General features: G+C 59.2%; 1 protein-coding gene across 5 annotated transcripts in view; it reads left to right on the forward strand.

Moving 5' to 3' along the window:
* Nucleotides 1–2,832, forward strand: part of DBF4B (DBF4 zinc finger B) — a 33,667-nt gene extending 30,835 nt beyond the window's left edge. For all 5 annotated transcript variants that reach the window (XM_037809991.1, XM_037809990.1, XM_037809992.1 and 2 more), the window contains exon 13: nucleotides 619–2,832. In XM_037809991.1, the coding sequence (XP_037665919.1) occupies nucleotides 619–1,546 (928 nt within the window). In that variant the 3' untranslated portion in view covers nucleotides 1,547–2,832. The remainder of the gene's footprint in view (nucleotides 1–618) is intronic.
* Nucleotides 2,833–12,510: the final 9,678 nt, after the last annotated feature.

Consider the following 12,510-nt stretch of genomic DNA (forward strand, 5'->3'; position numbering starts at 1 on the left):
TCAAAAAAGAAAAAAAAAAAAAAAGACCTCCATTTCTAGCTTCAGCTGATTGGGACCAGGCTCAGCCCAGAGTGTGGCTCCCTTCCTAAGGCACAGGAATTAACAAGGCCCGAAGGGTGAGCAGTTCAACTTTTGCAGCTCCCAGGCAATATCCTTGGTCATGTGCATTTTTGGCTTTCTGGAAACGTGGAGGTGGGGAGTCCACAGGACCCTCCAAGGTGGGTGAAGTACAGGTCTTTCTCCTATTCTAGAAGTTACCCCCAAAAAGGATTGCATGGGGTTTGGTAGGAATTCCAGGGGCTTCTGAGCCCTGCTTCCCCTTACTGCCCACCAAGGGCAGACTGTCTTAATATGGGGCTGTGGCTTCACCTCTCACCCAAAATTTCTACCTCTGGGCTCAGCTTGGGCAGCCAGGCTTTCTTCAGCCACCAAAGGGCATGACGTCCTCTGTGAAGTCATTAAATGGAACAGTCTCTAACCTTTTCCACTGGCTGCTGCAGGGTCTGTATCAAAGATCGAACCTTTCGCAGGGCCCAGGTTGCAGTTCTCTGTTCCCCCAGCTTGCTGCTTGCTCTGGGGTTGAGCCTGGCAGCTCACTGAGTGTTTCTGTCCCCACAGAAGGCCAGGCTTCCCAGCTTCTGATTGTGACCCTCTTGGTCCTGAGACTCTGCCCCCCAGCCAGCCCTCCCATCCCAGGGCAGCATGTCCCAGGATGAGGAGAGAAGACGACTGCCAGGCCCCAGGTGCCCCAGAGCAGGATGGGACGTTGGGCAGTACAAAGGAACCAACTGAACCTGCAGGGACTAACGAGGTGCCTGGACCAGCTGCAAGCTGTCGGGAGTTGTCAGTTGATTTCTTGGGAGAACCCCCAGGGACACCAGTGTCCAGAAACCTTGCTTGCCAGTGCCTCCTGACCACCTCTGGTTCTGCGGACCCCTCGTCTGGCTCAGACCTGGCACTTGTTGGCCATAAGCGGAAGGTTCAGTCCCCCAGTGGCAACGCTGAGAAGAAGCGAGGGGGTTCCTGGCCACAGGCCCCATTGTTTGACCCAAAAGCCCCCAACCCCTATGGCACCAGGACAGCTGGTGGCAGGCACCTCCTCTCCCTTCCTCTTCCAAGTCATGAGCACCGGCCCCTTGCTGCTCTCCTGCCCTTATGCCATCCTCCGACCCGTCTCTCCCTCCCAGACCACTTTCCCTGGCAGCCCCTAGATAGGTCAGCAGAATTCTGGGCCACACAGCCCCACTGGCCTGGGGGAGGATGGTCCCAGGGATTTGAGGATCCTGAGTGGGCAGCCCCTGGCCCTGTCTCACCGCAGGCTGACCACTCCCCCAGCTGCCCTGAGGTTCCAAGCCTGCTGCCCACCCCTCTGCACTCGGCTGCCTGTGTACAGCCCCCAGAAGGGACTGCAGAGACCCAGTCTACCTCTCCCCACCACCCTCTGCCAGCCAGTGGGGGAGCCAGCTGCTCCCAATGGTTCTGGGCACCCCAGCCTCTCCAGGTCCCCTGCCTCCCTGTCTCCCATCTGGGCCAGCCCCAGTCCTGACCCAGCACTGGCAGAGAACTGTTTCTCTGAGTTCCCCAGGGTGCTTGGCTCATCACCAGGCCCAATAGGCTCCAGACTTGAGGGTCATAGAAACACACATACCTCTGCTTGGTGCTGCACACCCAGCCAGGGCTGAACCAGAACCCAGGAGGAACAGAGCCCCAGGATCTCCCTGGAAGAGCCAGAGGAGCCCAGGGCCTGGCCTTTGAGGTTCAGGTAAACAGCTCTCATGGCCAAGCTGTATGGCACCCACAGAGCCAGTCCGCCTGTCCATCAGGGCTTTGGGAAGGACCAAGAGAGCCTGGGCTGGGGACTGCCCTATGCCAGCCCCGCTCTCTGGCTGTGTTTCCGACCAGACAGCAATCTATGACAGGCTTGCCTGGCTGCAGCCAACTGTCCGTGCCAGGAGGCAGAGGCCAGGTTGGCATAGGCAGGGGCCACAAAGAAGCTGAGCAGGAGGAGCCCTGGCCCAGCTTCCTGGCCCTCCACGGGCACTTGCATCTTTGGCGAGCCAAGGGTTAGTTGTTGCCTTCGCCCCCCCACCCCCACCCCCACCCAGCCTCCTTTCCCACAAGCATGTGGCGCGCTCCTATTCTCTGAAATGCCTGTGTTGTGTCCCCACCCCCAGCCCCCCCACGTGCACAGATCCTCAGGAACATATGACGCAGAGGAGGGGCTCGGGCTGCGGCATGTGCAGAGCTCCCTTCCCCATGCACTTAGTTGGCGCCCAGCACTGACCTTTCCCCTGAGCCCAGGGTGCAGCCAGAGCCCCCTCTGGGGACCCGTCTCGTCTCGGCTCTTCTCTGCCTCCTCAGCTCAGGCTGCCTATCGCAGAGTCCTGCTGTGCCTGGGTCAGTGTCTCACCTGCCAACTTCTGCATCTGCCTCCCTCTCCCTCCCCAAGGACCTCCCCCCATTTCTTTCAGCCAAGCCATTAATCTGGAGACAGAAATGGGTTTGCTATCGATTCTTTGGCCACTTTTTTTTTATTATTATTACAATTTGTACTGTGGTTCTTCTCACCCTTCTCTGCCTCTGTGTTTGTCTCTAAATGTTGAAGCTACCAGAAGCATGGAGCTATCCAGGTCTCATTTGAGGAAGAAAGGGGGGTGGGGGGAAACCTGCAGTTGGGGACCTGAATTGTTAGTTTGGAAATAGAGCAACTGTATGGACAACCCTCCCGAGCAGTCGTGTTTGGCATTTTAAGGCCACTTCTGTTAAATTTCACAATTAATCTTAGTTCAGGAAATGTAAATAAACTTGTTCATAATAAATAGCAGAGAGATAGGGCTGGAGTACCATGTCTGTGCGGTCCTCGTCTGTCCTCCAGTGACCCCCGGCCAGCAGAACAGCTGGACAGCAGGATGGGAGCCCCCTGCAGGGGAGTACGTGGGGGTGCCTGTCCTGGCCTAGCCTCCTGTTCCCCTCCTCAGGTCACTCACGTGGTCACCTGCAGAGGGTGTGCTCCCTGCCCAGCCCCAAGAAAAATACTTTGCCCCCACATTCCTGCCAGGGGCCCCTCTCCCTCCCTGGGGCCCAGATAATGGCCTTCCTATGGGCTCTGATGGGTACATCTCTCTCCTGTGATGCATGGAGATGCCCTTCCTGTGATGGCCCCCACTGCCTTCCCCATGACGCTGCCCCTCTGGGTGAGGGGAAGTTGCTCCCCACCCCAGTCCTCTCAGCTAACTTTGCCTGCTGTTTACCCAAAGCCCATTGCCACAGCTTCTGTTGCCCTCAGAAGCTGCTGACCCACTCCCTGTCCCCACCCCCTCACACATTCCCCTTCTACCCACCTTGCTGTCATCCTTAGCAACTGCAGCAGCTGTCCAACCGGACGTCTCATTTCCATGATCTCTGAAGTTCTGTGGACTTATTTTGCCCCACTGCACCAGCCCCCAGGTGGCCCCCTCATCACTGCTTGGCCCTGCCCTCTCCAATCACAAACACTTCGCAGGCACTGGTTACCCCTCCACTTATGCCCAGCTACATGGCCTTCCCCTCCCATCTCAATGACTGTGACCTTGGACATCTCTGCCAGGCCAAACCCCAAGGCTACATCACTGCAGCCGCTTCCCCATTCTGGTTTCCAGGCTGTAGATTTAGATTAGAGGGGAACTCAGGACACCTGAGACCTGACCCAGTACTGATGAGTGCTACCCCACAGTGGCTCCTTGACATGGGGGTGGTTCAAAACTTCTGCTCCTCAAGTCCCTGTTCCATCTATCTCCCTCCCTCCCAGCAGATGACCTTGTTTCCAGACAACAGCCACTGCCTTGCCTTGCTGTCAACCCCCCTTCAATATCTTCTTCTTTGTTCCTCTTTCAAAGGAAGTAGTGTCCTTCCTCCCCAAGTCACACTGTCCTTGGCCTCTGCAGCCCACCCCTGCCAGCCTTGTCAGTTTTCTGAGATTCTCCACCTCTCCTTCCCTCTGTGAAAACACAATGCTATTCCATCCTGGAAAACACTTGCATTGATTCCGCAGCTTGAAGAAGGCTCTCTCCTGTCCTCCGGCTCTTCCTGTGGTCTATACCCACTACCTCATGTCTTTATCTCCTTCCCTTCCTGAACTTCTGTGACAGCCGCCGCCTGAAACAGCACTACACTGAGACTGTCGTTCCAAGGTCACCAGATAACCTGCTATTTGCCAAATTCAGGTTCCTCTTCTTTCCCACCTCCCTTCTGGCTGAAGCATCTGGTGCATCTTGAAACTTGGCTTCCTTGGTCCCCGGTTTGGCCCGCTCCTTCCTGGCCTCTCCTCTCTTTACTGTTGCCCACTCACTCTCATTCGTTCACTCAGCACAGGCCTGAAGTGTCTGCCCTGAGTCAGCTCCCAGCCCCTGAAGAGCCTCCAGCCCTAAATGCTTTCCCCGAGATGACACTCAGGCCTGGGACCTTTGTGCTCACCTCCTCCACTGTCTCTTCTTTCACTTCTCTGCAGATGTGACTCAAACTGGTAACTCCACTCCTTACTCCCTTCTGAATTCTAATCTCCCAGGAGGCAGATGGGGCAGGGAACCTGGGCAGGGTGGGAAGGCAGGAGATCTAGCTGCACTCCTAACTCAAATTTAAATGACGGGCTTGTATGAGAGAATTTCAAAAGTTTTTCCTTCCAATAATGAAATACCATGACCTCCAGCGAATCTCATATCTCTCCCCATCTTGGTACCAACACAACAGGCACCCGTCTCCTCATTGTCTCTCAGCCACCACTCTCCACTCAGTCCCTGATCCAACCAGACTAATCTGCTGGCCTCTAAACCCGCATGGGCAACCCAGTCTCCAAGTCTGCTCTTGATGTTCCCTTCCCTGGAATGTTCCTCAACAGCTGCAAGGATGCCCCATTCTTCAAGCACAGGCTCCAAGCGTTCATGAACCTCTCATTGAAAGCCTTCAGGCTTTAGAGCTTCAGAGCCCCTCGGGCCTGAATTCAAATGCGAGACCTGTCACTAAACTGTGACCTTTGGCAAACTCCTGAAATTCAGTTTCCTTAATCTGAGAAATGGAGGTAATAGTAGTTGCTACCTCTCTAGGAGGTCACAAGGATAATATCGATACTGCAGCTTGCAAGGTGCAAGGTACAGAGCGAGGCACACGTAGCAAGCAGTAACTTGTCACACACCTGTGAAGTTTTCCTCCTAGACCTTGGCAAGCTTAATCTCCCACCCTGTGACAGCTGCAGCCTCCTCCAGTGTAAACGTTGGATGAAGCTGCTAAGGGGCGTGTGAGCCACCTCGCCCCATTGCAAAGGCCACCTCTAGAGCTCCAGGAGGAGCCCCTGCGTGGGAGACAATGGGCAGTGGGGTGGGCACCGCACTCTCCATAGAATTTTGGGTCCTGGGTGTGACTATATCCTACATCATGCCCCAGGAGCCTCTCAAAGGACACATGTGCCTGAGTCCTGGTACCCCAGGCACCATCAACTCCTCCCTAGGGAGGGAGGGGGCTGCTCAAGCCAACTGAGGAGAGGAGAGGAGTGGAGGTTTCCCTGGGAGGGAATTTGGATGAGATGAGCAGTTCTCTGTGGGGCCGGCAGGGCCCTGGGCTGGGGCCAGGAGGAAGCAGGGTGCACTTCCTGCCTTGGCGCTGTGGGCATTTCTCCTGCTTCCCAGCCCTCAACTCCATGTTCCCAACAGCACAGTCTCTCCACGTGCTGGATGAGAGGGTCCTGAAGCTCCTGAAGCTCCTGAGCCATAAAGGAAACTCTTGAGCCCTGGGACACGGAGCTGCCTTTCTCTTCTGCACCTTACTCAGAGCAGCTGAGCCCCTTCCTGAGCACTCTACCGCCATCCACTCATTTGTCCCTCACAGCAGCACCATGAGGGAGGGCTTTCTAACCCTGCTTTGGATGAGGAAACCGAGGCTTAGAGAGGCTGGGGGATTTTCTCAAGGTCACACAACTGGTAAATAAGGGAGCCAGGATTGGAACCCAGCCCGGTTGCCTGGGGCCCTGAGTCCCACCGTGTCCCCTTGATTGGTCGCTGCAGGCCTCGCAGGCTGGGCCTGGACGGGCCCCACTGCAGCCGACACCCCCTCCCTGCTTACCTGCAGTTGCTGGGAATGGGCCTTGGCCCTCGTGCAGGAAAAACCGAGGGAAGAATTGGCTGACAAGCAGCAAGAGCTGCAGGAGGAAAGAGGCTCCAGGCTGGGTTCTGAGGTTGCCCAGGCCTCCTGTTGTTAAGGGGCTCCTGAGGGAGGGCTAAGCTCTGCAGGGGTAACCCAAGGGAAGGAAGCATTGAGACAATAGAAACCATGGCCACCAGCTCCTGATTTCCAGAGTTCCCAGGCCTCCTCCTGGGAGAAACAATGGGTAGACGGAACCAAAGGAGCTGGCCATAGCTGTGGGGTTGGCATGGGGACCCCTCTGAGGAGACCCCCTGTTTTAGGGGGAGACACAGGCCCTGCCCTCAGGAGCTCCAGTCTAAGGAGAAAACAACTCTTGCTTTCAGAGGCCAGGTCTGATGGGGAAGATACAGTCCCTGCTCTTAAGTCCCAGACTGATGGGGAAGACAGTCTGAGAACAGCCAGCCCCTGACCTCAGGAAGGAGGGAAGATGGGTGGGAAACTGAAGCACGCTTCCTGCTGGGGTGGGGTGGGGTGGGTGCAGTTTGTAGCAAAACTGCGAGGGTTTACCAGTAGGGGAGGACAGGATTGCCCAGCCTGACCTGCCCAGAGCTGAGGAACCATGAAGAGGAGGGGCTTTTGGGGCCTGGGGGGGGCCATAGGCTTGATCCCCGCCCCCCCACACACAGTGGGCTGGCCCAGGATGCTAGCAGGGAAGTCACTCTGGGGGCCGTGAGTGTCTCCCCAGCAGGAAGCCCAAGAAATCAGGGCCACAGATGTGGTAGAAATGTGCCTCAGCCCAAGCTGCAAGCTCACTGTGTGTCTTGGACAAGTGGCAGGGTGGGGGTGCAGACTCCTCCAGCCCCAAGACCCTCTGTGAAATGACACAGCCCACCTATCTTTGGAAGCACAACTGTCAGGGCTCATTAACATGGTCCTGGGACATGGGCAGGTGGGGCAGGACTGATGTACCCTGGTGGGTCTGAGGTGCCAAATGGGTGCCAAATGGACCAGTGCCCTCTAGGTCCCAAGCAGAGGGTGGGGTGGGGTAGGGGTGCCCAGAGAGGAGCGGGGTGTTGGAGTATGGAATGTGCCCTTCCATTGACCAACTGTGTAGCCAAAAGAGCTCATGGAAGCCTCTCAGAACCTGTTTTCCCATCTGTCAAGTGGGGAAAACAGTCTCTCCCTCCTGAGTAATTGTGAGTTCAGAGATAATATCACATAGTAGGCCCTCATTTCCAGGAACCCCTTACCCCTACACCCTGGAGATTTTCAAGATGGCTCCAGAGTGAAGAAACAATTGGCTCAGCCCTGCTGAGCATCTGGGTCTGGAGTGGCAGGTGGTTGGAGGGGGGAGGGGAGTCACCTCGTTTCCGGCATTGCTGTCAGCGCCTCCCGGGAAATCGCCTTCTCACCTCTCCTGGGCCTAAAATAGAGCTGGGGGGGGGTTGCCTGTCACGAGCCAGAAGCGTCTCCCCAATCCCCAGCAGAGGCCCTGGGTCCCCAAGGAAGCAGAGGACCCAGGAAGGGGTTCCCTGCCTCCACTCCTGATCCTTAGTGATCTGAGGACCCCAATGTGGATGTGAGGATGCTCTGGCCCTGGGTGAGGACTCGCCAGTGGTGCCCATGTCCTAACACACCCACACCCCATATCAGGGTCTCTGGCTCTTGGGACCCCTAAAAGAGTTCAGAGACCCCAGTCCCCAGTATTGGGACCCATCTTACCTAGAAGCTCAGGCGCTGGACTCCAGGCACAGCTGGGCTGGGGGGAGTGCCACAGCTGCAGAGCTAAGTTGGGGGGCTCAGCTATTTCAGGAAGGAAGGGGTGGCTACCTAGCCCCTGAACCCTAAGGAGGGCAGGGCAGAAGACCTGAGGGACCCTGGGAAGAAGCTGCTTGAGGAGAGGTGGTGTGGGGGTCTGGTGTTCTGCAGACAGGGCAGTCTAGCCTGTCCAGAGAGGAGGGGCTGGGGGGCTCCAGAGGTGTCTTCTCCTAAAAGATTTGGGCTGGCAAGCGAGGAGCAGAAGTTGGGGTTGCAAATAGCATGTAAACGACCTGGGTAGTTTATTTTAACGACCTGGGTAGTTTATATTATATTCAACGAGAAGGACTGAGGACTCTGAAACCCTGACGGGAAGGCTAGCTAGCCTCTCTTGATGGCTCGGGTGAGAGCAATCCCTGAAGCCTTCCTAGAGGCGGCGGCATCTCTGACTCACAGAGGAAGGAACCTGAGAGATGGGGAAGGATGGAACCGAGGTTGGGGAGGACCACGAAGTGACCTGCTCCGCCGCGAAGGAGCAAGAGGCCGCGACCGAGGCGTGGAGGGCGGCGGTCACCGAACGAGCCCCTGCCCCTCGGGCCCGCGCACCGCCTCTGTCCGCCCAACTCCCCAAGCTCCGACAGCCGGGGCGCTTCCGCGGGGTCACAACGCCCCAGGGGCGAACCCGGGCCGGACAGCCGCGCCCCCGCACCTCCACCGCGCTGGGCCGGGGACGGGCCGTCGCTGGGTCCGAGCCCGTGGATCTCTCCGTACCCTGCTTCCTTCTCTCTACAAATTTTCGGGGCCTCGGAGAGCCCCAGTCAAGGAGTAGCCGGGGTGGGAGCCGCAAGACCCGCACGGGGCTGCGCCCCCGCCCTGCACCTGCCGGAGGGGGGCCGAGGAGGCGCCCCAAGGCCGGCCCCGGGGCGGCGCCTCTTCTGTCCTCCCGTGGCGGCGGCCCAGGGCCTGCGGGGCTGGGGGGCCCGCGGGGAGTTGGGGGGCGCGGGGGGCGGGCCCTCGGCTCACGTGCTCGCGGCTCCGCTCTTAACCCGGCCCGTCCGCCCCGCCGGGATGGCTGTGGCCGGAGCGCGCTGAGCACCGGCGCCCTCCCCCGCCGCGCCTCGACCCCCGCCCGGGCCCGGCGCCTCCACCCCCCGGGCCCCGCAGCCGGCGCCTCCCCGCGCCCCCGCCCCTCGCCCCTCCTCCCGCGCTCCGCCGCCGCCGCCGCCGCCGCTCGCAGCCGCTCGCAGCCGCAGCCCCCGGACCCGGAGGATTATGAGCGAGCCATGAGGCGGCTGCGGCGCTGGGCGTTCGCGGCTCTGCTGCTGCTGCTGCCGCTGCTCCCGCCGCCGGGTGAGTGACCCCCGCCCGGCCCGGCCCCTTCCCCGGCACCCCTCCCTGCCCCCGCCCGGCTTTTGCGGCGGTTTCTGCTGCGGCCACATTTCCCTGCATTGCTCCCTCCTGGTGACGGCCGGTCCAGAGCATGGGGGGCTGGAGGGGTGGGGTGGGGGGAAGGCGAGGGCGTCCACCCACCTGTCCCCATTTGGCCGGCCCCATCGCGGCCATCCTCCTGCCGCCAGCCCGCAGACTCTGCAGGTCTCTGCGGGTGGGTGGTTTTTTTGTTTTTTTTTGGGGGGGGGCAGTCGTGACGGTGGGACAGGAGAGAAGCTCCCGGTCCCCTCCCCACTAGGCTCTTCCCTCAGCAGAGCAGCCAGACCCCAGACCCCCCACCCAAGTTCCCCTAGGGCTCCAAGGGCCACACCAGAGTGGGGTCTGTTCACCACATTACCAAGTCTTCTGCCCCAAGGTGCTGGGCATCTGCCTGCAGCCGTGGCCTTGTCTTCCCAGGTCTTGGGGCTCCGGGTCCTGCCGGAGCTCTGCACTGGAGGAGCTCACCCCATGTGCCGGGCCTGGAAGCCCCTGAGCTCACGGAGCCCAGCCGCCTGGTGGGGGAGAGTTCCGGGCGAGAGGTCCGCAAGCAGCAGCTGGACACCAGGGTCCGCCAGGAGCCCCCGGGGGGGCCGGTGAGCAGGGCTGGGGGGTGAGGCCAGGGGGCTGGAGCAGGCCTTAGAGCCCAAGGGCACCAGGGGCCAGCGGGTAGCCTGGGTTCGGGTGCCTCCTCCTGCAGCTGCTGCAGCTTCCTCTCCGTGCAGTGGGCTATCAGGTGGGTGCTGGAGCCCAGTAGAGGGGAGCATGGGCCTGCGGGGCTCTAGGCCCCTTCTGTCATTGTGGGGATCCCCTGTTCTGTGTTCAGGGACTCAGGGGAATGCTCAATCGCAGCCCAGTCTCTGTGGTGGTGATGGTGGGGGGGTATCAGCCTTCCAGTGGACCCTGCTGCCTTCCGGCTAAAGGCTATGGTTCTGCTCAACAACGGGGCTGAGGTAGGGCAGTGGGGGGCAGAGGAGAAGCAGTTAAGAGCCGGGTTAAGGATTAGAGCTCCTGGGTTCTCAGCTGCCCTCAGGGCTTTCTTGGAATAGCTTAGTGCTTGCTTCTGCCTCAGTTTCCCACTGTTCTCAGACAGTCTTGCTGTTCTTCTTCCTGCGCTCCCTGAGGCTAGAGCTCCGGAAAATGGTTTGAGGGCCTGAGCTCACCCACAAGTGCCATCTCTACCTGCCCCCTGTCCCTGTCAGCTGCCAGGTCCCTCTGGCCTCCCAGAGGAAGTTTAGGAATGAAGATTAATTGCAATTAATAATTAATTAATATCATGTGAATAATAATCACCCAGATGGAATATTCATTCAGCACGCCTCGGTGGCTCTCTAGGAGCTCAGAGCTGAAAGTTAGCCAGGCCAGCGGGGGCGGCAGAGGGCTGGGTGGCAAAGGCCTGGCAGCTATAGGAGGTGCAGAGGGGCGCCCAGAGGAGGGGTGCAACAGAGGTCTGGGAAGTTTTGGCAGCTTGGAATGGTGGGAGGTAAATTGGGACGGGCAGAGGGAGGAAGGAGGGAAACGGAGGCTAACATTACGGACATCTGTCAGACTGGCATCTGGCCCTGCCTAATGTACTTGGTTAAAAGCCCTTAAGTGAGGGGGAGTGGAGGGGGATGTGGGGTGGTGCGGGGGTGGGGAGTGCTGGTGAAATGGAATGGAGCAGGAAGGGAGCATGCATAATAGATGGCCTATCGTTCAGGACAGTGTGGAGGGTGGGGAGGAAGGGGGAGGGGTTAATGGTCCTGGGCAGGGGTGGGGGCCTGGGGTGGGGGGTGGGGGAAGCTTCAGTGCCTTCCCGGGCTCCTTGGAGGCGGATGGATGGGCAGGGGGTTGGGATGTCCTGGCTGCGGCCTGGCCCTCCCACTGGCCCTCTTCCCTGGTATGGCGCCCACCTGTGCCCTGTGCACCCTGGGGCTGCACTGGCTGGGGAAGGACGGCCCCGCCTGGGTGCTGGGACTCCCTTGTGCTCTAGGGGATGGGAGGTGCCAGAGATGAGGGAAAGCATGGGGGTCAGGGAGGGCATCTCAAAGGGTTAGGTGACTGCTTTGGCCTTGTCCTTACAGAGGAGAGAGGAGGTATGTGTGTGTGTGTCCTGGGGGTCTGGGTTCTGGAGATGCCCCAGACACTGTGTGGGAAGATCAGAATGGATGCAGCTGGATTGGACAGGAGGGTGTGCAGAGGATTTGGGTGGGGCGGATTTCTTTGGGTGGGGTCCCGCTGGGCAAGCCGGTGGCTCACGTGAAGGAGTAACGTTTTGAATACACTTAAGGGAGTGTCTGAAAGTGCGGGGGTGGGCGGGGGGGGGGGGGGGGGGGGGGGGGGGGGGGGTTGTGTGGGTGGCAATGGTCACCTTTGGCTGGAGGGGGATTCTCTGCAACTGAGCCCCCCCCGCCAGAGACCTCACCACTGCCTCCCAGGGGCCTTGCTCTTGGTCCTGCCTTATCTGTGCCTCAGTTTCCCTGAGGGGGAAGATCTGCCCCAAAAGCTAGGGAGAAGGCTGCCAAGGTTGTGGACTTCTCTAGGCCAGATGCTCTGCTACATTTTTGGTGCACCTCACATGCTTTAATTCTCACAACTCTGTAAGGCAGGTAACCTTTGTCCATCCCATTTTGCAGGTGAGCAAACTGAGGCTCAGAGAGGTTAAGTAAGTTGCCCAAAATCAATCAGCTCTTAAGCAGTGGAGCTGGGAATCTTTTCCCAAGGCCAAGGCACTTCCCATTTCCCACTCTGCCTCCTGGATTCTGGCACAGGGGGCGCTCCCCGACCCCCACCCCCACCCAGAGCGAAGGAGGATGGAAGAGGGCCAGGGGAGGCAAAAAGATAAGACACATCCACAAGATTTTCCCCTGATCTGAAGGAGACATCCCAGCCCTCTGCCTCTGACCCGGCCTTTCTCCCCAGGGGCTGAAACCCTTCTGGCCTCAGGACTGTAAGGTCTGATGGTGGAGGCAGTGCAGGGTTGAGTCCAAGTGTCCCAGCAGGAAGCACTCCAACCCCAGGCTGCTTGGGTTTTGTTCTAAGTTATTGCACCAGGCTGGGACTTCAGATGGAGCTGTGTTGGATCAGCAGTGGGGTCACCACCACTGCTGGCTGGTGGGGCCTTGGGTCGACCTGCTGTGACCTTGAGCTGGTCACTTCATCTTTCGAGCCCTACCTTCCTGACTCCTAAAGTTGGGATGATGATAACATTAATCTCGGCTCCACCCATGGCCAGGA

Source organism: Choloepus didactylus, chromosome 18, assembly GCF_015220235.1.
Source record: "Choloepus didactylus isolate mChoDid1 chromosome 18, mChoDid1.pri, whole genome shotgun sequence".
Taxonomy (NCBI): Eukaryota; Metazoa; Chordata; class Mammalia; order Pilosa; family Megalonychidae; genus Choloepus; species Choloepus didactylus.